The sequence below is a fragment of the Chaetodon auriga genome, chromosome 16, assembly GCF_051107435.1.
Source record: "Chaetodon auriga isolate fChaAug3 chromosome 16, fChaAug3.hap1, whole genome shotgun sequence".
NCBI classification, from domain to species: domain Eukaryota; kingdom Metazoa; phylum Chordata; class Actinopteri; order Chaetodontiformes; family Chaetodontidae; genus Chaetodon; species Chaetodon auriga.
This window is the reverse complement of record NC_135089.1, coordinates 17893961-17917169: the sequence shown is the minus strand read 5'-3', so window position 1 is coordinate 17917169 and position 23209 is coordinate 17893961. Positions and strand designations below refer to the sequence as shown.

Here is a 23209-nt window from a genome sequence, read left to right as displayed (position 1 = left end):
CTCGCATTCACTGCTTCTCACTCACTCTCTCTTTCTCGTGTCTTTCCCTCCCTCCCCTCTCTTTTTGGGAAACATGAGAGCTGGGCTAATTCTCTCTCTCTCTCTCTCTCTCTCTCTCTCTTTCTCAGTCTCCCTCCCACCCCGGCTGGACCACCCACATTCGGAAACGCCTAGCTGTTCCTGAGGCAGAGCCGCCGGCAGTTTAGAGAGACACAGGGAGAGCAACAAGAGAGAGAGATGTAAGGATGGGCTATGACTGACGGTTTTAGCAGAGTATCAATTACATCAATGTCAAAGCCATAACCTGCCATTGTGTAAGGAGGAGAGAGTCTGGGAGAGACAGCTGCTTTAGTGCTCTGCCGAGTTTAAGCAGCACGAATCCTGGGCTGCTTCTTACGCCACAGCTCGCTTTTTCCACTCATTCTACAACATACTGTGTTTGATGCCGCTTCCAAAAAAAGCACCTTAGACAAGACAAAACCAAAATGCCCCTATGCGTAAAGCTGGCCTAGATGTTGGACATCCTTCAGTCAGAAATTCTCCAAAGTTTGATCACACAAACATAAAAGATGTTTGCAGATTCAGAGAGCTTAGAGAAATAACGGAGAAATGTACCTCAAACAGCAGCTTTTATTTGCTTGGTAAGCAGTCAATAAGTGTCTCTCAGTTCACCTCAAGTGGTTCAGCTTCGCCAATACAAAGTCAATGTCTCCACCATGTGGGTGTTTCTTAGTATTACCACAAAACTTTTTTGAGAAAAAAAGTTTTTGCACTACTACTTTATTAAAAGAAAAGACTAAAGCTGATACTGATACTTATATGTATTATTTCTTTTCAGATCACTAATACTTCACTCATATGGACAGCTTTTGTGTTGCCAGGGTGTGAAGAATCTATTTGACTGGTGTCCTACATTGATTTTTAGTTTTTAGTTAAAGCTGCACTACTCAACATTTTTGTGTTAACAATGGATAAAATCACTATTTGCATGCGAAAGAGCTCACAATATCAGCTGACTCTGCAGATCCTCTCAGTTCTAGGGAGCTCTTTTAGTATTTTACAGCTGATTGTTTTGTTCTAGTTTTATTTCCTTCCCACAGCTTTATGTTTCCTGGGTCATTCTGATACAGTTAGCAACTAACTGGTGAACATAGTGGAGCATTTAGGAGCTGAAGAGCCAAATATTTCCCTCAGAAGTTGGTGGATACCAAAAAACAGAGCTAAAATGAGAGTTAATACTGGACTCGTTATGTTGATCAGGTGACCAGAAACATGTCTTCAAATGAATGCTAATGTTGCTACATATCTGCTGAGTTGTCATATCAGCATAAAAGGCAGAAATATGTCAGGTTTGTGGTCACACATTTTACTTACGCTGAAAGAAAACTGATTAAAAAAAATCAGATACTGCAGGTTTTTATTGGCAGACTTAATTGAGTGCTGTAGAGGAAACATCAAGAGGAATAATTACCTAAAAAGACAACAGCCAAGGAGATTTTTCAAACCTGGCAACCCACTGTTCTTATCAAAGGGTTAATACTGATCTGTGGAGCATGACTGATTAATCATTAATAAAGCCATTAGATAATACAGTATGCTTTATTCAAGTGGTGCCCATTCTGAAATAAAAAACAGGTCCTGGTGCTCAGTGATCAAGCATAAATACTATTTTGACTGCTGTGCTAGCTGGTAAGCTAGTAGCTCAGTGATTAACTGGTGTGCTGAACACAGTGAATGACTGTAAGGTGCATAATACATTAGTGCAGGATTATCTCTCACTTAGTTTTCTGTGTTTTTCTTCTCTTCACCTCAGTAGCCACTGATCCCACAGTGGCCCCCATCATACCTCCAAACGGTCCTCCCACAAACAGACCGACCAGCGCTCCCAGCAGGGCCTCCCTTCTCACAACAGTGGGCAGCCACGTCATCCAGCCTGTCAGCTTCTCCCACAAGCTCCAGAGAAAAGAGGGAGCAGGGGAGGAGGGTGAGATGCTGGCAGAGGGGAAAATACTATCTACATCCACATTCAAGTCATCCACGCTCCTCTCTGCCTCTTCCCGGACTGCTTCCATTTCCTCCTCTGTCACATTTTCCTCTGGGGGTGAGTCTGGGGGAGACAGCTGGCCGTTGAGCTCCTTTCCTCTCCTTTGTCTCACTATCTCTTCCTGCCTCTCCCTCACTCTCTCCTCAGCCTCCTGGTACAGAGGGCAGCTGAAGTGCTGCATCCCGCTCTCTGCCACAGCCTGCTCAACCTTCTCCAGCAGCTCCTCCACAGCTTTCCTCTCCCCTTGTTCTCCACTGCGGGTTTCCAGGGTGTGGTAGCGGTGGCCACATCTTTCCACCAGCTCCTGGAGGTCCTTGCGCCATGTGACGAGGTATTCCTCCAGCGGCTCGTCCTCATCCAGCTCCTCCGTGTGGGTGAAAAGTATGATGGTGTTTGTGCTGACTGCAGAGGAGCCAAACAGCTCCTTCAGGACATCCAGTGCCTTGGCTTCTCCTTCAGCTGGCTGGTTCACAGGGACACACAGCAGGAAGGCATGTGGTCCAGGGCTGGATAAGGCTATAAAGGAGGATATGTGTCTTTTCCTTTCCTCTGGGTCGCAGTCTGACCCAAACCAGGCTGGACTCGAGACTACCACCACCTACACAGACGTGGTAGAAGCATAAAATCAAGGTGTTTTTATATTTGTTTTTGAAGTACATTGCTACAAATTTAGATGTTAATGTAATGAAATACAACATAGGGCAAGTAGGACTTGGATAGATTATATTCAAGGTAAATTAAATGAGAAGTAGTATATAAGTTTGGAAGGAGGGAATTTCTAGAAAGCAGGACAGTAAATACACGTGTATGCAGGTATGTGGTGCATGTGTATGTATATATACACTATGTAATATGTTCGTATCTGTGTGTATGCATGTTTGTAGGTATGTATGTGCATATATATGTAGGAATTGTATTATCAAAACATCCACAGCGTTACCACCAGCTTGTTGCTTATAAATTTGATTACACATGTGAGCGCTATAGGAGTCATTGCACAAGAGATATTCAAATCTAGCAAATGTCATCATGCGTCAATGACAATAATAATCAGTCTCCAAACGTAGTTTTATAATGCTTTGCTGTTCTACTTGAATTCTTGTGTAAACTCTGGTACACGCCCTCGTTATCTTTCAAACACTTCCCTTTGCCTCACTGGCCTCATACTCTAGACATTTAACTTCAATTAAACTTTTAAAGAGATATTTCCTCCCACGAATCATTGCAGTCAGATCTTTTCCATGTGTTTCATCCCTACCTGTCTGCCTGCAGCTTCTCCTCTGTGTTTGCTGCACTCCTGGATGACGGCATCATCTGCGCCCTGCTGGGGGTCTTGCAGGCCCAGGATGGTGCAGACTGCTGACCTCGGTCTTGCCCCCGTCTGGCCCAGCACCACCAGCCTGAGCTCTGCTCAGCAGGAGACACACAGGAGGGAAAACACAAACACAGCTGTGGCTTTTCTGATATACTTGCTTATGTGTAAAACAGTGTGTACTAGGTATACTGTGTATATGTTGTCCAGGGAGTACACAAGTTGATCAGAGTAAGAAAAACTTGAGTTCTTGAATGCTCCTTCTCATGTAACGCTGACAGGCTATCTGTGTGTGCTGATAGCGATCAGCTGATCAATGCTGTCCTGTCACTGTGGCGGCAGCGCCCTATGCAGCTGTCGTCCCTTCTCAAACCGCTCAAATACAGAAAGCACGCAAAGGAGAGCCACGCCTGCCGACTTCTCTCCCACATGTATCGCAAACTTAGCTCTTCAACTGCATGTAAAAGTAATTCTCCAGCCTACCTGATTGTGAAGCAGATGCTGACATTTCTGCTGCTTTCGCTGCCGCGTCGAATCAGGGATGGACGCACTTCCTTGTTCCTGCAGGCTGACTCAGTCCTGCCTCTGAGAGCGCACTCGACTTGCCTGACTTCAGCAGAGGTGAATACAGCTCCATCTGTTGTGGTGGCTGCTGCAGCGCTTCTCAACACGAGGCCCGCGGACCGCCCGGGGTCTGCGGTAAAATGACTGAACGGATTTGGTTTCAGCTCACTGGGCCTGACTCATTGAGACTTTATGGTGTGTTTTGACGCAGCGACATACAGTCGAGCATCTAAACCCAGTGGTGAAGGAAATATTCACTGCAGCTAATAATTATTTTCATTATGCATTCATGTCTTTGGGTTTGTGAAAATTCAGGTTTTAATAAGAAACACTGTTACGATTACCCTGAGTGACAGCTGAGCCACACATGAAGTGTCCTCACGTGAAAAATGACTTCAACCATTATCAAAATAGTTGCAAATTATATTTTCTGTCAGTCAATGAACTGATTTAATGACTGGTCCTTTCAGCTGCACTTGTACATACTGTTGGATAGATTCATTTAGAACAAAACACTCTGTGGAACTTGCCACTGCTTTATGAGCAAAATGCTAATGCCCACATGCTAACGTAGACACAATGACAATGCTAACATGCTGATGGTACGCAGGTATGTTTGCTATATTCACCACCTTCATTTAGTGTGTTAGCATGCTAACATTTGATAACTGGCGTCACACAGAGTACAGCTAAGGCTGATGGGAAAGAGGACCACCAATCATTAGGATTCATCCTCTGGCCACCACGAACATCTGTAGAACACTTCATGTTGATCCATCCAGAGGGTTGTTGAAGCACTTCAGGCCAGAGGCACGCTGCCATCAAGGCTAATAAAAGAGCAGAAGCTGAATCTGGGAACGGATCTTATTTTAATGCTGCCAGTTTGTTAAATGTTTGACAGAGGTTTGCATGAACAGCTCCTGATTACAACAAGGCTGCACTTACAGGTGTTTTCCATGACTGGAAACTCTACAGCACAGTCTAAATCTAAGTGCTGTCTGCACAGCAAAATATCAAACGTATAAAACAGCAAGGCATGACAGCACTTTTTACATGGTAAAAGAAAAGCTAAGCAGATGTCAAATATATTACATTATGGTGATGGTGACATAAAGACAACCACTTCAATGTTCCTGTACATTTCAGTAAAAAAAAACACATAATTTGACTTGTAATAGAACAGTCTGCAGTCTCATACACTACAGTCAAACCCACTTCACAGCGAACCAAATGCACACACACATTCAGTGGAGCACATACATCATTCATACAACAGCACTGTAACAGTAAAACTAAGCTGACATGCCAAGAAAGATTAACGTGTCCAGTAAAACGTTTAATTTAAAAATATAACGATTAGAAAATTAAGAGAACAGGATTTTTAAAAAAATACTTTAAAAACATGTTGACACTAGAAATATCCGAGTTTTCAGATGCCATCGGTGGCTTAAATTACAGTCCGAGTGTCACTTCCTGTAAAGGACACTCCGGTCAAACATGTTGATCATCCTTCACTCACAGCCCAGGCATGATGTAGGCAATGTTGTCCAACGTGTTTGACTGACAGGAAAAGAGACAGAGCTTTGTTAGAAATCTGCAGCACAGATGCACACAAACACTGTCACGTGTGTAACACCTGAATGCATACAATAATTATACATTTAGAAAAGCTAATACTGTACCAGGACGTTTCGAGGACATCCGTTTAACTGTGGTATCTGTGCTGTGAGACAGGTCAGCGGTCCCAGCGCACACAAGATGGAGTCCAGAAGTACAGACAGACTGCCGGACACCGCCACCATCCCCTATCACACGGAAACATCGGTCACATGACTCTCCACTTTGTTGCATGGAGGTTTCAGGTTGAATCCACAGCATAAAAACAAACAAAAAAAAAAAACAACAAACCTGCAAATACAGTGCGTGCACGGGTGCGTGTGGAAGCTTACCTCTGTTTCCTGTAGCCGATGCCCGATCAAGGACAGGGACTCTCCCAGTAGCTGCAGGTGAGCTGCGGCATCAATGGGATCCACATCTGGGACTCGTGCTGGGGACAGGGACACAGTGCCAGGCGCTCTGTTCGGAGACACCATCCCTGTTCCCGTTCCTACAACTGTCATGACCAAACACAATTGAAAGACAAGAGTAATGAGGACTGAGAGCGAGAGGACAAAGACATGAGAAATGGTAAATCTTTCTCAGTCAACCGGAAAGTGTGCAGTTTCAGTCAAAGGTACCTTTGCTTTTGCTCTCACTGGTGCTCTTGTGTTTGACTGTAGTGGCCTCAGCTTTGTTCTGTTTGTGCTGCAGATATTGAGCTTTCTGCCTCCAAACCTGCAGGAGAACAAACATAAAACACAGGATGTTTAGTGAACTTGCGCAGCTGCATGCACAAACACAGACATTCAAAAGCTTTTTGAGTATTAATTAGAAATAAGGGAAAAGAACTCACTAATTTGTCTTTCTCTGGCATTGCTTTCCACACCTCCGCCAACTTTTTGCTTAGTTCACCAAACACTGCAGATTAGACATACAACCATATTGTTTAAATTTCTATTTTAGTGATATCTGAAAGGACTATATGCCAATCAGTGTCATTATACCGTATGTCACTGTACTACCCACCTAGTCCTGGCTGTTCTGCATTTATGTTGACTCTGTACTCCTTACAAAAGACCTGATACGCCGATGTGTTCTTCTTCTTGGGCTGAGAGAGGACAAACAAATTAACCAATTATTTTTCATATTAGTGAAAACTGTGCATTTCCTCACACACAAAGATTTCTGGCATTCAAAGCTCTTTTTCCAGTTTGACTGTTGCAAGAAATACGGCTGAACAGTATTGTACCTTATCTTTTTCCTTCTCATGCTTTTCTCTGTCTTTCTCCTCTTTCTTTTTCTTCTTCTCTGTCACCCCATCACTGCCTTGGTGGTGGTGTGGAGGGACGGGCGTGCCCATAGCATACATTGGGCCAACAGCACTGTGGGTGACAGTGGGATGGGAGTGGCTGTGGCTCCTCGATGAGTCTGATGAGGGTGTCATAAAAAGATAAAGCAACGGTGATGAAGTGCTGTGCTGACACAGTCAGATAATGGTTCAGTCTAAAGTATAGATTTGATCGGTGTGATAGCCGCCATCTTTAAAACTGCTAACCTGAATGCTGCCACAACAGACGAAAGACTTCAATGAAACTTTCAGTGCCATCTTTTACAACTACGAGGCTCAACACTACTCAGCTGTAGGGACAACTACAGGATACATGCTGTATATTTAAAGAATATTAAACTCACCCCCAAATCCTTTGCTGTGCTTCTTGTCCTTCCCACTTTTATCCTTGTCTCTGTCTTTTTCTTTGTCCTTTTTCTTCTTGCTTTTTTTACTCTTCTTCTTCTTTTTTGACAGATGTGTGTATGAATCATCTATAACCAGTTCACCAGCCTCCAGTTCACCCCCAGATGAAGAGCTATCATCTCCCATGCCACCTCCATAATGACCTGTACGACACAGCAATAAATATTAATGAATAAAACAAAACAAAAATAATAATAATCTAGAGGCGGTGTGGTACATTAGCACTACAGGTGCACCAATAACATCTGTAGCAGCAACATCTGTGCCAATACATCTCCATGGTACTTTTACTACTTCACTACTACTAATAAAATCATCGATAATTGATCATTTACCCCTAAAGCACAGAGTAAAAGCTGAGTAAATGTACTTATTATCAGTACACTGGCTTATGGAATAGCCAAGATTCAAATGCATCAGTGACTATCAATGGAAGGATGTACTGACTGTATCTTACATATGGTCAGTTTAGTTCCTTAGGAGTAAGGTGCTATACATACTATTTGATTTCAAGACAAAGGTGACATAACTTGCATCCCCTGGAACATAATTTAGGACCATCATACCTTCCACCTCCACCTCTTTCCCCACTACAGGCAGTGGATCTCGATTCTGCTGTAGTTTCTTCTTGGGTGACTTCGAAAGCTGCATTCGGTCTCTATCCTTCTCTTTTTTGACACCTCCTTTGGATGAGTGCGGCGTGAACGGGAAACTCTCTCCCTCCTCTTTCTCTGGCGACATGATGAGCTTCATCTTCAGCCCGTCAGCCTCACGTAACGTCAAGGGTTCCTCTTTTGGAGTGCCACCGTGGAACAGTGAGGACTTGGAGGAAGAGGATGAGTGTTTCTTGGAGGAAGATGATGATGATGTCGATATGGGGCGGGAGTGAGAGAAGGAGTGGCTCCCTTTGCTTCCACTGCTGCTGCTGCTCTCACGTTTGCGGTCCTTGGAAGAGTGCGAGGAAAAGGAAGGGTAGGAGGGTTTCTTATGCAAGTGGGGACTGGGGTCCGAGCCTGTGGCCAAGGGAGAGGTGATAGCCTGCAGGAGGCCCATCGCCGTATCTGTCGGGTGGGAAGATGAGGGGGACGAGAGAGGAGGGGAGCGGTCTGCAGACTTGTGCTTCTTCTTGTGGGGAGGTGGGCCTGAGCCATCGTGGTCTGACAAGGATGATGAAAGAAAAAGAAAAAAGTAAATAGCTGGAAGTCGTTTTTTTTGTGAAATTCAAAGATTACTACAACATCAAGCCCTCACCTCTGTGATAGTACTCATCGCTGTGCTTCTTCTTCTTCTTGTGTGAGTCCCCTCCATGAAGCATGAAAAGTTCTGAATCCTGATTGAGAATGACATAATTGCTTTGCATTTACCAATTCATAAACAAATATGTTCAACATATTAAAATGTGCAAAGACACTACAACTATCTGCATAATAACTTCAAGTCTTCTGTGATATTAAACCATGAGGTCAAGTGACTGTGGAGAGATAACTTACCTTGGGCCGTTTCTTGGAAGACTTACGGACCTGAGCAGCAATCTCCTCTTCCTCCCTCAGCAGGTCCTTGTACGACCTCCTCTTCTCTCTCTGGCTACGGCCAGCTACAAGGCCCCTCTCTCCTTCCATCCCCACATCTGGAATACATGAAATAAGTATTGTGATTCTTACCTTAATAGTAAACTTCTGATAAAACTGAGGATAAACATTGCCAAAGAATCTCATTACATCCACGTCTCTTAAAATATTTTCTGCTAGTTTGCACATGGAAGATATACAAAAATTGTACATGTTTGATATTCCTATACAGTAAGAACACAGTAAAACCACATGCAGTGTACAGGCAAACATTACCCATTCCTCCTTTGCTCTTGATCTCCTCAAAAGCCATGGCTCGTCCTGTGTCGACGGTTATTTGTCACAGTATGTTACTGACAACATAAGGCAGGATACTGACCTGCAAAGTCAACTAGAGGGGAAAAATTCAAATGGAAGTTTCAGAACCGAATATAACGTTTCCAGACAAAAATGAGAGAGACCAGCTAACCGTTACACAACAACCAAGTGGAAAACTTTACTCATTTGTTTCTTCATTTTTTTCGCACCAAGTAACGTTACCTACATCACGAAAAGGTAATTACATCGCAATAGCTACTTTGTTGCAACAGCTATCCCTGCTTAGTCCTGCACTGAGCAGCCAAAACAACGCTGGAGCTGCCGGTGAGCTGGACATAATGCTAACGTAACTAAAAAGTGGAGAAGTGGAAGTGGTTCGCTGCTTGTCGAGAATGAGTACAATTTGCGTTATATTACAATAATGATGTTGTATGTCACCCACAAAACTGCACAAAAATGATAGCTTAACAAATTCCCGCCTACTTTCATAAAGATACACAAACACACCCCCTGTCCATTTACTTTGACTCCCTAGCTTCCCAACATTTCCAGTACTCGAGTCCGACTCGCCGAGCGTGCCCTCAGCTTGCCGGAGAGACCGGCGGAGGAAAGACCGAGGCTTTAACCCACAGTTAGGCCGCGGTCACCTCAAGTGCACAAAATACTGTGGCGGACATGTATTTAACTCTGCTCATATCTTCATCTCCTCTGGGGTGACAGTAAGTGTAGTTTACGAACACCAGAAGGAGAGGAAAGAATGTGTTTATTAAATATTACTACCTCTATGGGGTCTCCAATTTACGCGGGTCCGTCCGCCATCTTTTATTATCGGCGAAACAACAATACGTGTCCATGTGGGGGAGGGACTTTGGTAATGCAGCCAATCAACGTGGGGGAAAAGTAGCCATATTAGCAGTACAATCGGTAGAGCTGATAGGTAGGTACCTACCATCCAAAATGACAACTATAGAAGGCCCTCTCATTTATTATGTTGATATTGACATAAATATATCAAATTGCAGCAAACACCCAGATAGACAATCCTTTTACATTTTTTGCACTGCATGAAAGACACTATTGCACAAATATAGCCAAACATATTGATTTATTGATTCACATATACCCATTTCCAACAACAGCCAGATCAATTTTTACAATACAGTTCACGTACAAACATAACATGCAGTACAAAAGAAAAGGCAACAAGATGCAAACGCTGCTGATAAGAAAACCAAAAATACAACAGTGAAAACTGTTTAATCATTTCTTGTGAAACGTATCTCATAATTGTCTAACAACTTTGCTAATAATAGCAGGCAAAGAACATGTCAGCACAAGCTGTGACACACACACACACACACACACACACACACACACACACAAATAGAGAGCTGAAGTCCCACTACATCTCAGGGTTAGCTTCTGTTCCACTAGCTTCCTGATCTTAATGCATTCGCCCTTAGGGAGTTGCTTTTATCCCCTTTCTGAAAAGCTGACGTGATTTATTTATTTATTTATTTTGTCTTGACTTTTGTCTTGACTCCCCATTTCTGAAGTCCATTTTAACCAAATTAACAATATATATTTTTTTCTAGCATTAGCCACAGGGACACTATAAAAACACCACCAGAGCTATAAATGCTAGCATCCTACCTTAATTAAGATGGCATGGTGTTCAAATGTTAGAGTCCATGACAGCAGGACTGTGGATAAATATTTAGTTTGGAATATAGACAGAAAACCCAAGCAGTGTGATTCAGAATTTTCTGGTCTGGTCAAGGCTTGTGGAGCAGAATCTTGCCTGAGAAGGAGCAAGACTGCAGCTCTCAATACACTTTATTTTCTACCTATCCCCAAAATTCTGTTTCTGTAGACTGAGTGATGTGAAACTGGCCAGTAAATCGGTCACCTCATCCACCTGAAAAAAGGCAAAATCACATGAAACCATGTATGAGTTGGTGAAAAGTAAATGCATAATAATCACTACATGCATATCTAAAAACCACACATAAACACATGTCCTGTATGTAGGTTTCACCTGCTCTTTGGTGCGTGTGTGCTGCAACTGTGTCGAAATGTGCTCCAGCCTCTCTTTAGCTTCACTCTGGCCCATTAAGTTCAGGTATTCCCTCAGCATTTGAATGATCTGCAAAGGGACAACAAAAACAAAACAATCACGATCTATCCAAAGCCACAAGCCATGCTCCACTAAGAAAAGCAAGTTAACGTATTGTCTACCTGTGTGACTTCCCCTCTCAAGGTTTCCAAGCTGCGTGAATCTCCCTCCTGCAGAATATTAAGCTTGGAGCGTGCTAGATGCAGAGGGGTCCTGCCTGCTCGGTCGAGGGCATCCACACGAGCTCCTTAACAGAAGCAGTAGTACAGATCTCTTAGTTACACATGCTTATTAAACAGTCTCAATGAATTCTCAATTCTAACTGAATACTATTCATACTGTCTAGAGTTAAAGGATCATTGTTGTTACAAATCTAGCAACATCACTCAAAATCTGGAGAGATATATTTAATTAATTTTGACAGTGTAGCATACAGGCTAGCTACAGACACTGATGTGGTTACAGTCCTTCATCTGAACTATATTTTAACTGAACGCTGTGCATTACTTTATGATGAAATGATTTTAAAGTAGCTTCTGCTTGTTGTAAACAGCCCTCTGTTGGTGGGAAATGTACAGGCAGCTAGGAATTCTTTAAAATTTACCAGGGCCACACAAATATTTGTTTCTGATTGGCTGAAAGTTGTCCAATTAAATTAAAATAAATAAGTATAGCACAATAACAGTCTAATCACCATCCTAAAATCAGTGCTCATGTTGGCCTGCAATTTACACTTAAAAGGTAATCCATGGTACTTGCTGCCTTACATGTGTCTACATGTAATCTTTAAATGAATAACTCCAAAGTGAAGAAAGTCGATTTTGCTCCTCTTTATTTTCAGCCAACTTAAATAGACCTTTCTTATAAATGGCAAACTGAGTAACATGTATACACAAGAAAACAACACCTCTACAGTGGTCTCACCTCCTCTCAGCAATGTGGTGATTACAGGCACATGGTTGGTACAGGCCGCTGCAGAAATACAAGTCAAAATAGGCAAGGTGCAACATAGAATAGAAGAATAAAACTGTTTTAAAACACTTGACGCTTCACAAAAAAATTCCTTTATGTTATTCTGTGGTATATCTACTCATTTATACAGTTGTGAGCCTAGAGCAGCTGCACAGTTGTGTGTCAGAGTGAAACCACAGTCATATGCATTACTGAACACAGTGCTACAGGTTTCGCGGCATGCTGATTGTTCTCTTACCCAGATGGAGGGGGGTATTCCCCAGACTATCTCGCTGGTTGGGGTCAGCGCCGTGGCTCAGCAACAACTGCACTACAGTCACGAATAAAGATATTTGAAAAAGAAAGACATGCAATTGTTGAAATTTAAACTTGACTGAAGTGAGGAAAAAGTGTAGAAAAACAGCTGCTGGTGAAAACTAAAATTCATAACTATAACTAGCAGATTAGGGAAACATGCACAGTGCAGGACTTCTTGATGGAGGACTGTGACTCTTCACACTGCACGATGCTCTCTCCAACCATCCAGCTGCATTATACATGATCTCCTATGATACAGTCTTGACAATCTTATCACCAACCTACCGATGCTCTCATTGCCATTGCAGGAAGAGAAATGAAGGGCTGTCCTTCCCTTGTCATCTGCTGCACAGGGGTCTATGTCATCTTGCAGGAGCTTTCGAACTGCAGGAACACATCATTTATTAGTGAAACACAGCCTCAAAACATCTGACACCACTTGCACAGCATTTTACTCTCCTCACTGTGCATACCTGTGTCGATGTCATTGCTGTTGGCTGCTTCTCTCAGCCTTTTCACAGCTGTGGAGATAAGACAATCAGCGTGAAAAGTATGTAAATATTGCTTTACTACTGGATGAATGGGATCAGATTGACCGAGTTTACACATTCAAGAGGGGTGCTTGTCTAAAACAGCAACTGATCATATACTGTTCATCAGTACGACACTGAGCATGGACAGGATATTGATATTAAGAGATTAGACAACATACCCCCTGGGATTTTGGTTATCATAATATGACATAGCTTGAATGCCGTTCCCTTCTGTTATTCAAAGTATTACACTGTGACTGGACTTTATTACCTGTACCTGGTTGGTGAGGGTAGCCTAGCTTTCATACTGTATGAAAATATCATCACATTAGCCACATTGAGATACCAACATCATTACGCACGTTAACGTTAGCTTGTAACTTTGTGGGTAAACTTACGCTGCAAACACCTAGCTCCCCACACACACACACACACACACACACACACACACACACACACACACACCTTGTTTATTTTTCAATGACCCTCACCATATATATCTTTCCCAATAGGACCGAGGTTCCGCACGACTCTGTGCTGCCGCCTGGCCCTGCTCCCCGTCATCTTCCCCAGCTTGCTCGCCACACCACCGGCGCCAAGCTCCGCTCGTCCCGGCTCCCACAACAAGTGCAGGTACCTGAGTTCGTTGTCGTCTCTCTGTCCGACTCGACCCAGCACCACCTTGCCCTCCCCTGTCCCGCTTATCCCGAACCCGACGGCAGCGGTGCCCCCGTCGTCCACCCCCTCCACGTTACTCCGCTGCTCTCTGTCCATCGACTCCCGTGTTTCATCCTCGGGTCCAGGCTCCACCATATACTCCCCCTCGGAGCTGGAACGGTCATTATCCGAGGCAGTTGCAACGATTGGGCTCCATCCGTCCATACTTCACCGTGTCATACGGATACTGTGTTTATACTACACTCGCTACATACGGTCCTTACTACTCCTGCAGGAGCAAAAAGGAAAATAAGCCGTCAGTAATATCGGGAGCCAACTTTGAATTTGACATCTGCTCCGTCAGCGACGCCTGAGGCCACTGCACGGCACGTCAGCTCAAACTCTCCTCCATTTAATTCTTTCTATCCTGGGTAATTTGAAGTGTTTTAACAGCAGTAGACACCCTTCCTTTACGGCACAAAAATGTCCCCTATTTCACATTTGCCATTTCAACGGACAGAAGTAGTAAGAGGCACACCCATTGCACAGTCAACAGCCTCAGAGCTTTCACGACCAATCAGATTCCGTGTTGTTCATTAGCTTTCGTCCAATAAGATCCAATAAGATTGTTCCGCGCGTGCGCACCATGAAAGATCAACAACAGCACAGAAAGTATTGGTTTGCATTAAATCTCTTTAATGTATGTTTCATCAGGTAACATAATGTCAAATGTATAATGCATAATCATTTTTGACACCCACCCTCCACCTGTAGAGCTTCACGTCATGTAGAATTCTATGATATGATAAAGGCATATTATAACTTATATGTTGTGAGGAATAATAATGTGGGAGATTTCAAGGGACAAGATGCCTCTCCAGTGCTGAACAGCAGTTTCCAAGAGATGATTACCAGAAGAGGAAATATGCTTATTTTTTCCTCTTTCCTCTAATCACTACTTGTTTCTTCTGTATTACTGGATCATTTTACTTTTACTTGAACCCTTAAACATCACTGAATAAAGAAAGGAAAATCATTCTTTGGTTGAAATAGTACAGTGTTTGACAATTACATCTGGTGATGCAGAGCTGCAAGTCCAAACAGCTTTTTTAAAGGGGTCACAAACTGAAATGTGTTGGGAACCACTCATCTGTATGGATGGCATGCTGTCAAAAATATCTGGTCTTGGGGAGAAAGATATTATGGACGCTGGAAGTAGCAAGTCTAAGACACAGAAACAGCATCATTGGCATAGCATTGACACACTTGAGTAAAACAATCAGAAGCCAAGTTTCAGCCCTGAAGATATGGAGGCTCCAGCTTGTGCCAGGTGGTTGGGGAAAGCAGGGTCAGCCCCTGATTTGCCTCCATCTTGCTCAGTAGGCATCGGCCCAATATCAAAAGCGTGCTGCCACAGTTGATTTGTGTGAGTGACACCCTGCTGCTTCAAGTATCCTTGTTGGCAGAACAGTGGCGGCTTGCGGTGGGTAAGGGATGAGCGGAAACATGATTCTAAAACACAGGAGAAAACAAGTAATTAGTTAAGCTACAACTGATGATATCAAAATCAATATTCTACCCTGTGATTCAATGTGGAGGTAAAAGTATACTGAATCATACAGGACAAAAACAAATACGGCTGCTCTGCTCTCTGTGCTGCAAACCAAACATTCTAATCTTCTTCAACATAGTTATCATCAACTTTAACCTTTAAGATGCAATTTCTCACTCTGCGACTAAAAAGTGTCTACAATGCCACGCCCACCACAAGGTTTGGCACCAGCATCAGATGCATTTCAATAAATCAGTACACAACGCCTTGGTGGACCAGTTAATACGATGGGACTCAAAATGGAAACTCAGACAGTAATATTTGCAGAAAGTATTCGAACAGAAAAAAAGATTACAGGTAATATGTTGTAGAAGAGATCTCATGAATGTGTGCCAGTGCACAAACACTGCACTTGTATTACAGTACAGAAAATGTTACAAAGCCTCATCTCTTTACAGATACTGTCATCAAGGATGCTGTTATAATTGAGAAATATCAAACCTGATGGACAGACATCTTGGTAACTCCTAACCAACATAACTAATGAGGTAGAAGCTAAATCTCACATTGAAATGGAATACAGTTCAACGAGTTTGGTTAAAGGGTAATTAGCTTAGCTTAGCAGAGCAGCAGTAACTGCCATCTTAGCTTTTGAATCTGTAGTGGAATTCATGTGCTTTGGTGTGGTAAGTTTAAATACATGAAATGAAAGTATTACAGTGTTTTTTATCTGTTACACAGTTTGTCAGCCTGTGTGAAACCATTTTTCCTCATCTACACTGTTTTTGTAGTTACTGCTCTCTGCCTTTGTATGGCAGTGCAGGCTGTGAGCGACAGGCCTGTGCCTGTTAGGGCTGGACAGCCTTTCCTGTTTTAATGATAAAATAAATATATCAACATAGAAAAAAATATATCAATACAGAAATTTGTGTGAAAGTGTGTTTCATCCCGCTTTTCCTCTTCTTACTCTCTATTGCTGGAGACATTTTCTGAGCTGAACACATTCTGGAATTTCCCCTCGCGGGACAAATAAAGGAATATTGATCTTGATCTTGATCTTGATTTTCTGAGGCTGCAAACAGACCAGCTGCAAGATGCAACTTTACCTGCATAAAATGCCCTGAGGTCAGTCTGCACACAGTGCTCCAGGAACCGCCGCAGTGGCTGGATATGAGATATGGGACTCTCCCATTCTGTGAGGAAGTCCTCAACCATGTGATGAATTGCCTTGGGCCTTGGTAAGGGCCAGCCATGGGGACGGAGCCTCATGTCTTCCTCTGGGGGGAAAAAAATCTGTTTGTTCCCTGTCAACACTGCCGCAATTTAATTCCTAAAAAGTGTTTGCCTTTTTCAATGGGAGCAACATTTCCACTCACCTGTAGGAAGTCTGTCGTAGTAGTACAAAACAGGGTGCAGGAAGTTGGATTGCCAAGCTTTGGTCCAGTCTGTCTGAGCCCTGTTCCGCCCCAGATAGTCTATATTCTTCTTGCCGTATTGCATGACAAGAACTATCATTCCATGGTCGGAGATCTCATGGCCTGAGACAGAGGGGAACTGAGCCAAGGCCTGGAGTGGATACTCTACCACATATTCACAATGGGAGCTGAGAATCAAAAAGACAAGAAACAACCAAACTATGAAGAGCTTCAAAGGGATTAACTGCACTTTTGTTTATTGTGAAAAGTGGTTTGGGCATTTAATGCCTTCTGGCCAGTGGTCATATTCATTCAGAGATGTAGGGGGACAAACAGCTGGGGAAGAGCAGTTGATCAGGACACATAACTTAACTAGGGTGGATGAATGGATGAACTGAACTCAGCAAATAACACTGGGCAGATCTAGTGAACAAATGAGCACAGATGGAGAATTCAACTTAATTCTGGTGATAACAAAACAACATGTGCTTACCCTCGAAGAAGTATAATGTCCCCGAGCACCTCAAACATTTGGTATGTCCCAGAGGCTGCGTCAACCCGTTTCAGGATCCAGGACTGCAGCTGCGTTGTCAACAGTGTTTTCGATGGCCACCGTTTGCCGTGGTAACGTTGTTCAAGTACATGATGTACAGCTCGTGCTGGGCAGAAAATTCATACAGTACATGTAAATGCACAACTGTCAAAGTCTAATTTGTCTGTATTCCAGCTGCGACCCATACAGCTGAGTGTTCATAATCCACATGTGTGTGCTATTGACTACATGTCCTGCAGCTAATAAGAACACACAGACCAAGACGTGACAGCGGCAGAAAGGATGTTCTGAACGAATGAAGACTTGGACCCTTACTCTAAATGTCACAGAATAACAAACAACTTTTACCTGTGTAACGGAAGCCATGGACGAAGCCGCCAGCAGATTTGCGGTAGTCTCTGATGTGAGCAGCAGTTCCCAGCACAAACAAGCCAGGGGTGTTCTTCCCTTCATACCACGGCGTCAACTCTGGCAACCTCCCTTTGGCCTGTTCACTGTTCGGTGGGCAGGTAGAGCTGGGAAGATTGATACAAGATGAGGGGGCATTCATTGACGGGACTAAACATTATTTGTAATTAATGCATGGATACTGCACAATACAATAAGCCTGCCATGTTGCATAAATCTATACCTATCAAAAATGGTGAAGTTGAATCGGAACCCAAGGCAGCGGATCACACGGTCGTAGGGCTTCCGCATGGAGAAGTTGTCGATGTGATACACTGGCAGTTCTTCTTGTGTCAACTTTGAGCTGTTCTTCTCATCCTGTATGTACTTTTTCAAAGTCAGGTAGAAGCGCTCCTTCTTCTCTTTCTTCTTGCTGCCTGATCTCCGCCTACTTTCCTCCTTTCGTCGAGCGATAACTATTTTATCCAGCTGTGCTTCCACCAGTCCATCAAGAGACTTCAGCTGGTATGTGTCGATCAGCTCATTATTCACAGCTCTGAAAAACAAAAGCCATACATTGGTTTATGTTAGAAATGCTGAAGTTAACCAACAGTATGCAAATCATCAATGTAGAACACTGACACTGCCAGGAGATATGTGAAAAATATGGAGTAGCTTAACTGACTTGGGAAAAATAAATCCACCTCCCCAGAGAGCACTACCTGAGATCTCCAACGTAATGTGTCTGCCAGGCCAGTCGAACGGGGTTGGGACTGAGCATGTGCACCCGACTTGCTCTTCCCAAGATGTTCTGGGCAACTTCAAAGGCAGCGTTCCCCTTGCCCAGAATGAGTATGGCCTGGTTCTTGTAGTCCTCAGGATTAGTGGAGATGGTCTCATAGCCTTCAACCAGTTCAGAACCGGAAAACTCTATCGTGTGAGGGACCCACAAACCTGTGGCTACCAGAAGGACGCTGAGGGAGAGGGAACAGAAGGACAACATGATGCGATACATAATCCAAACGAATGCAAATGTTTCCCCTCTGGTTCAGTATGAGGCTAAATACCCGCATGTGTAGTCTGACGCATGCTGATCGGTCAGGATGAAGCTCCTGCCAGTGGGTGATTGCACTGCCCGGACCCTTCCGATGTCCACGCCGTACTTGATGTTCAGTTTGAGCTCCTCCGCAAACATTTTCAGATAGCTTGGGAAGGCATCAGCCGGCGGGTAAAACTCAGTGCTTACTCTCTTGAACAGGAGGTCCGGTCTATCGCTCAGCAGCGAGTTCCAGTCATGGCGCAGGTTGAACTCCCGGTTCTGCCTCCCTGTGTGGATCTTGTTAATGCTGATGAGCTTCCTGTGCCTGGGATACCTGGACACACAAAACAGAGCACAGAGGGTACGTGTCATGGGTGATTCAGGAGGAGAAGTATAATTTCTTGCGTCTTTCACAAAGTTTCCTACCTGGCAAAGAAGCTGCCCGGGATTGAGTTCCTCTCCAGGATGATATAGTTTCTTTTAGCGCTGGAAAGGAAATACCCCATCTGCAGGCCTGAAGGCCCGGCTCCAAGCACGCAGTAATCGTAGCGGCGGGTGCCATTGTGGTGGTGTTTGTCAAAAGAGCATTGGACACAGCCAATCAAGACGAAAAGGGTAAAACAAGCAAGGCTCGAATCCATAACCTGCGGGACACAAATCAGTGTGGCAAAGACAACACAATAAATAATAAGGATCATAAAATCCATTTAACATTTGGAATATTGTAGTAAATTCTCTATGGGTCTTACTTTTAACAACTTGCTGTTCAGACATACGATTTGGGAATTATAACAACAAAAACAATCCACTTAGATTGTAACAATTTGGACTATTTATAGTTTAATACTATTAATTTACAACCTACAATTTCTAAAAACAAAATGTTTTGTAGCTTGTACATACCATCATCGTCATCGTTAAATATAAATCTAAGCACACTGCATATACACATGCACATAAGCATATACCGTACATACCCACCTACTGCATATTTATAAAGTAATCTATTACATCCCCCATTCAATATGTATTCCAGCACTCTTTGCACGCAGCACCGCTGAACTACTGTGTTCTTGTTTACAGACTGTATGTTGTTGTTTATTATTGCTTTTCATATATCTACACATTTATATAGGCATCTATATGTTTCTCCTGCTCGTTCAGCGCTTCCACTGACCTATACCTGCTCAGCCTTCCTGTCCTTGTTCTTAGCCTCATGTCTGATTCTACTGGAACTGCATGAAACATTGAGATGAACTTACAGCAGGAGTCAAACACATCCTGACCTGGACGCATGTGGTCGTACCATGGATGCGTTCACGGGTAGCGCATATCACGGTGAAAAATCATCCGCATTTAATGTCTTTTCAGTTGTTTTTCTTACAATTTCACGACTTTTTGTTTTCTTTCTTCCCAGCCTGAATGGGCATTTGGGCCACGATTAGGCAACCGGCAACGCTGACGACATCCTTTGGCTCTTATCCTTAATTCAGCCCAAAATTACGATGGCGTCTGACAAACCAGGTAGCCACTTGGATCATCTAGCGACTGGAGATATGTGGAAACACAGCCCAGTGAGAGACAGCTGTAGGCTCGGGATGAGAACTCCTCAGCCGATGTTACATGACTCTGCCGGGATGCGGCGGCTGCCATCGCCCGCTCAGGCTGATGTGAGCTCGGTTCGTGCGTTCTAACACACAAACATGTCGATCTACGTTACCTGTTATAGCAGTCGATCCCTCGCGCGCAACATCTGTGGTTTAGCATGTAGCACACCTGTCGAGACTGCTACATCTTTGCTGTTTTGCATGTTAAAGTGTTCTAAGGATGTATAGGTGTACGCGTCCTGCCCTCGAAAAAATTCCAGCGGCACGACTGACTTCCCCTCGGATCACAAAAACCAATGGAGGACTGCTTGCATAAGGGGGCGTGATTAGAAACGACCATAGAATCTAATAGAATAGAAAAGAAGAAGCGACTGAACGTCCACGGTCACCTGACCAGGTGGTTGTGATGATTGTGTATGCACGATATTTATTTATTTATTTATTTAGATGTCCAGTCTGCTCCTTCTCATCAATGAGTCTAATTTCAAACATTTTAACTACTTCCTACTTCAGGGAAAAGTCCATTCTCAAGGTTTAAAATCACACTTGCGTCTAAGCGTGTCTAAGGTCGTTTGTGGGGACGCGCCGTCAGTGATGAAAAATGTTAATGGAAAGAGTCACTACAGCTGCAAACATGCTAAACTGGAATGGGCTACATGGACAAATGCTCTTGAACGAAGTTAACAGTGTTTGGTGGAGTTTGGACGCCCAACAAGCAGCTTTCACAAACCATATTCTGACAGAGGCTGTGTTCTGCAGGCAAGTCTGTGGAGAGCTGAAACCTCATTCAGAAGGAGAATTTTGCTGCAGAGCTGCTAGTACCAGACAAAGTAAAACTATTCCAAGCGTCATTTGTCTGGAATAATTCCTAGAGATGAAGGAAAAGGTGCCATGGAAAGTCAGTGATAGCAAGTGTGAAATCATTTCAAGCAAATTAAAGCTGTGGTAAGTGCAGCTGGAAAGCGGAAACAGTGCATGTTCCTTCTCTGAGAGAACAAAAGCCTGCTGTGACATCTGAATAAGCTGCTGAGTGTGAGAACTCCTTCGGCCATTTGGTAAGACCGACAATTTCAGGATATGGAAAGTAAACAAAAGAACCTGAACATATTTGCGAAGCAGCTAATGTGGAACCAGTTCCCGACGACCTAATTATACCATCATGTGTTCACAAAGTGGTGAACCTCTCTCCATCCTCACTTGTGATCGACTGAGCCTTTCCAGGATGCTCCTTTCAGACACAATCATGATACTATCACCTGTTACCAATAAACCTGTTTACCTGTGGAATGTTCCAAACAGGTGTTTTTTGGAGCATCTTTGAAAAGTAAACAGAGGTTATTGTGATGTATGTATTCAATATGTATCGCCTGGGGCGCCGCCAAGGGGGGACAGGGGTCCCAAGGCTGTCTTGCTATATTAGCTGGCCCACTCCCTAAGTGAGCCCCCTCATCCCCCACATGGCACATGCATAATAAGCTTCTCAGGTGCTGCCAACTCACCAGTGACCACTGTCAGTTTTGAAAAGAGCTGCTCTCAGCAGTAGGTTGTTGCTATGTTCTAGGCCGCCAGGCGCATCCACTGCTTCCACGTTAACATAGCAAATATTTTCTGTTCCTTTTCTTTACTTTTCACATCCTGAAACGTCTCCCCAAACACCTGAAGGAGTTTTCACTCAGCAGCATATTCAGATGTCACGGCAGGCTTTTGTTCGTGCAGTGTTTCCTCTTTGCAGCTGCACTTACCACGGCTTTAATTTCACTTCAGGTGATTTCACATTGGAAAGCAGAGAGATGAGAAGCTGCTGGAGCTTCAGGTTGAACTCTGAGAGCTTCTTGGTTAATGTCCACCATGAAGGTCAAATCACACACACACACACTTGCTATCACTGAGTTTCCACGTCAGGTTTTCCTTCATCTCTATGAATTATTCCAGAGAAACCGGCACTTTGGAACGGTGTTAATTTGTCCGGTGTGAGCAGCTCCACAGCAGCAACAACACACTCCGTCACAAAGTCTCCTTCTGAAGGAGGTTTCAGCTTCTCAGCTATTAGCTCACCACAGAGCTTGCCTGTGTAACAGTGTCTCTGTCAGAATGAGGTCCGTGAAAGCTGCTTGTTGGGCACACAAACTAACTTTAACTTTTTAATTTTATTCAACAGCATTTGTCCTCACAGTTTAGCATGTTTTTCAGCGGTCGTGACTCTTGCAATTAGCCTTTTTTCACCATTGAGAGTGCGTCCCCACCAATGATCTTAGACACACTGGCTTGTCTTAGACTTACACTTACTTTATTGATCCCAATTTAGGAAATTCTTTTGCTGCAGCAGCCAGTTAAACATACACGTAAACATAAAATATACACAATAAAGAAGAGGAACAGTCAGGACACGTCAAAAGAGACATGGCGGATGTCCTGAGGTGACAGGTAAAGGTTAAATCAGAGGATGGTCTCAGTGATCTCTTAAGCAAAAATATAATATAATATAATATAAAAGCTAAGTATATAAACAAAGAATTGAATCTTATACTTCAATGAGAAAATAATCATTTGTTCATTGGTGGAAAACGCGACACTCTGACATGACATCAACTGCTGGGGGATAAAACACTCTTAATTTGTAACATTTGAACTAACATTTGAACTAAAGTCTCTCCCGACTTCAACTTCAGCTGACACTTCAGCACAATTTATGACTTTCACTTCCACTGACATCTCAACTTCCTTTAGTGCTTACACTTGAACTGCAACTTGAATCGAACGTGATCACTTGTTAATCCTTTTTGACATGAAACAGTACAAAGACAATAAGTTTTGCCTTTCAGAAAAGTCTGCCTTTTTTTAGTATTCCTGTTAAAACTGGACTTTCCACAGTGACCATATGCTACTATGTAACGTACTGTTACTATCACTCAGCATCACTGTG

At 43.4% G+C, this 23209-nt stretch overlaps 4 protein-coding genes across 6 annotated transcripts; all 4 read right to left on the bottom strand.

Moving 5' to 3' along the window:
- Positions 1–612: 612 nt before the first annotated feature.
- On the bottom strand, positions 613–3953 carry LOC143333523 (GTPase IMAP family member 7). The gene is made up of 3 exons (XM_076751575.1): positions 3840–3953; positions 3303–3451; positions 613–2642 (listed from the first exon to the last, which is right to left on the bottom strand). The coding sequence occupies exons 1-3, from the start codon at positions 3862–3864 to the stop codon at positions 1776–1778; spliced, it is 1041 nt and encodes a 346-aa protein (XP_076607690.1). The 5' UTR covers positions 3865–3953; the 3' UTR covers positions 613–1775.
- An 818-nt stretch (positions 3954–4771) lies between these two features.
- On the bottom strand, positions 4772–10002 carry hmgxb4a (HMG box domain containing 4a). 2 transcript variants are annotated; one of them, XM_076752684.1, is made up of 13 exons: positions 9939–10002; positions 9117–9231; positions 8763–8899; positions 8524–8602; positions 7839–8429; positions 7212–7415; positions 6769–6947; positions 6546–6627; positions 6373–6437; positions 6158–6254; positions 5870–6033; positions 5603–5725; positions 4772–5480 (listed from the first exon to the last, which is right to left on the bottom strand). In XM_076752684.1, exons 2-13 carry the CDS (start codon positions 9151–9153, stop codon positions 5436–5438), a joined length of 1803 nt encoding a protein of 600 aa, XP_076608799.1. In that variant the 5' UTR covers positions 9154–9231; positions 9939–10002; the 3' UTR covers positions 4772–5435. The 2 variants fall into 2 exon arrangements, with proteins under 2 accessions (XP_076608799.1, XP_076608800.1); XM_076752685.1 differs by having other exon boundaries at positions 9117–9219; positions 9939–9989.
- Positions 10003–10246: 244 nt separating this feature from the next.
- ankrd54 (ankyrin repeat domain 54) lies at positions 10247–14230 on the bottom strand. Its single transcript, XM_076752686.1, has 8 exons — positions 13568–14230; positions 13017–13064; positions 12829–12927; positions 12485–12556; positions 12199–12246; positions 11397–11521; positions 11197–11304; positions 10247–11076 (listed from the first exon to the last, which is right to left on the bottom strand). The coding sequence occupies exons 1-8, from the start codon at positions 13956–13958 to the stop codon at positions 11002–11004; spliced, it is 966 nt and encodes a 321-aa protein (XP_076608801.1). The 5' UTR covers positions 13959–14230; the 3' UTR covers positions 10247–11001.
- Positions 14231–14408: 178 nt separating this feature from the next.
- Positions 14409–20581, bottom strand: foxred2 (FAD-dependent oxidoreductase domain containing 2). Of its 2 annotated transcripts, none has more exons than XM_076752826.1 (10): positions 19942–20581; positions 19106–19323; positions 18708–19013; positions 18363–18614; positions 17885–18196; positions 17602–17768; positions 17194–17359; positions 16662–16888; positions 16392–16562; positions 14409–15245 (listed from the first exon to the last, which is right to left on the bottom strand). In XM_076752826.1, exons 1-10 carry the CDS (start codon positions 19957–19959, stop codon positions 15013–15015), a joined length of 2070 nt encoding a protein of 689 aa, XP_076608941.1. In that variant the 5' UTR covers positions 19960–20581; the 3' UTR covers positions 14409–15012. The 2 variants fall into 2 exon arrangements, with proteins under 2 accessions (XP_076608941.1, XP_076608942.1); XM_076752827.1 differs by having other exon boundaries at positions 20400–20574.
- Positions 20582–23209: the final 2628 nt, after the last annotated feature.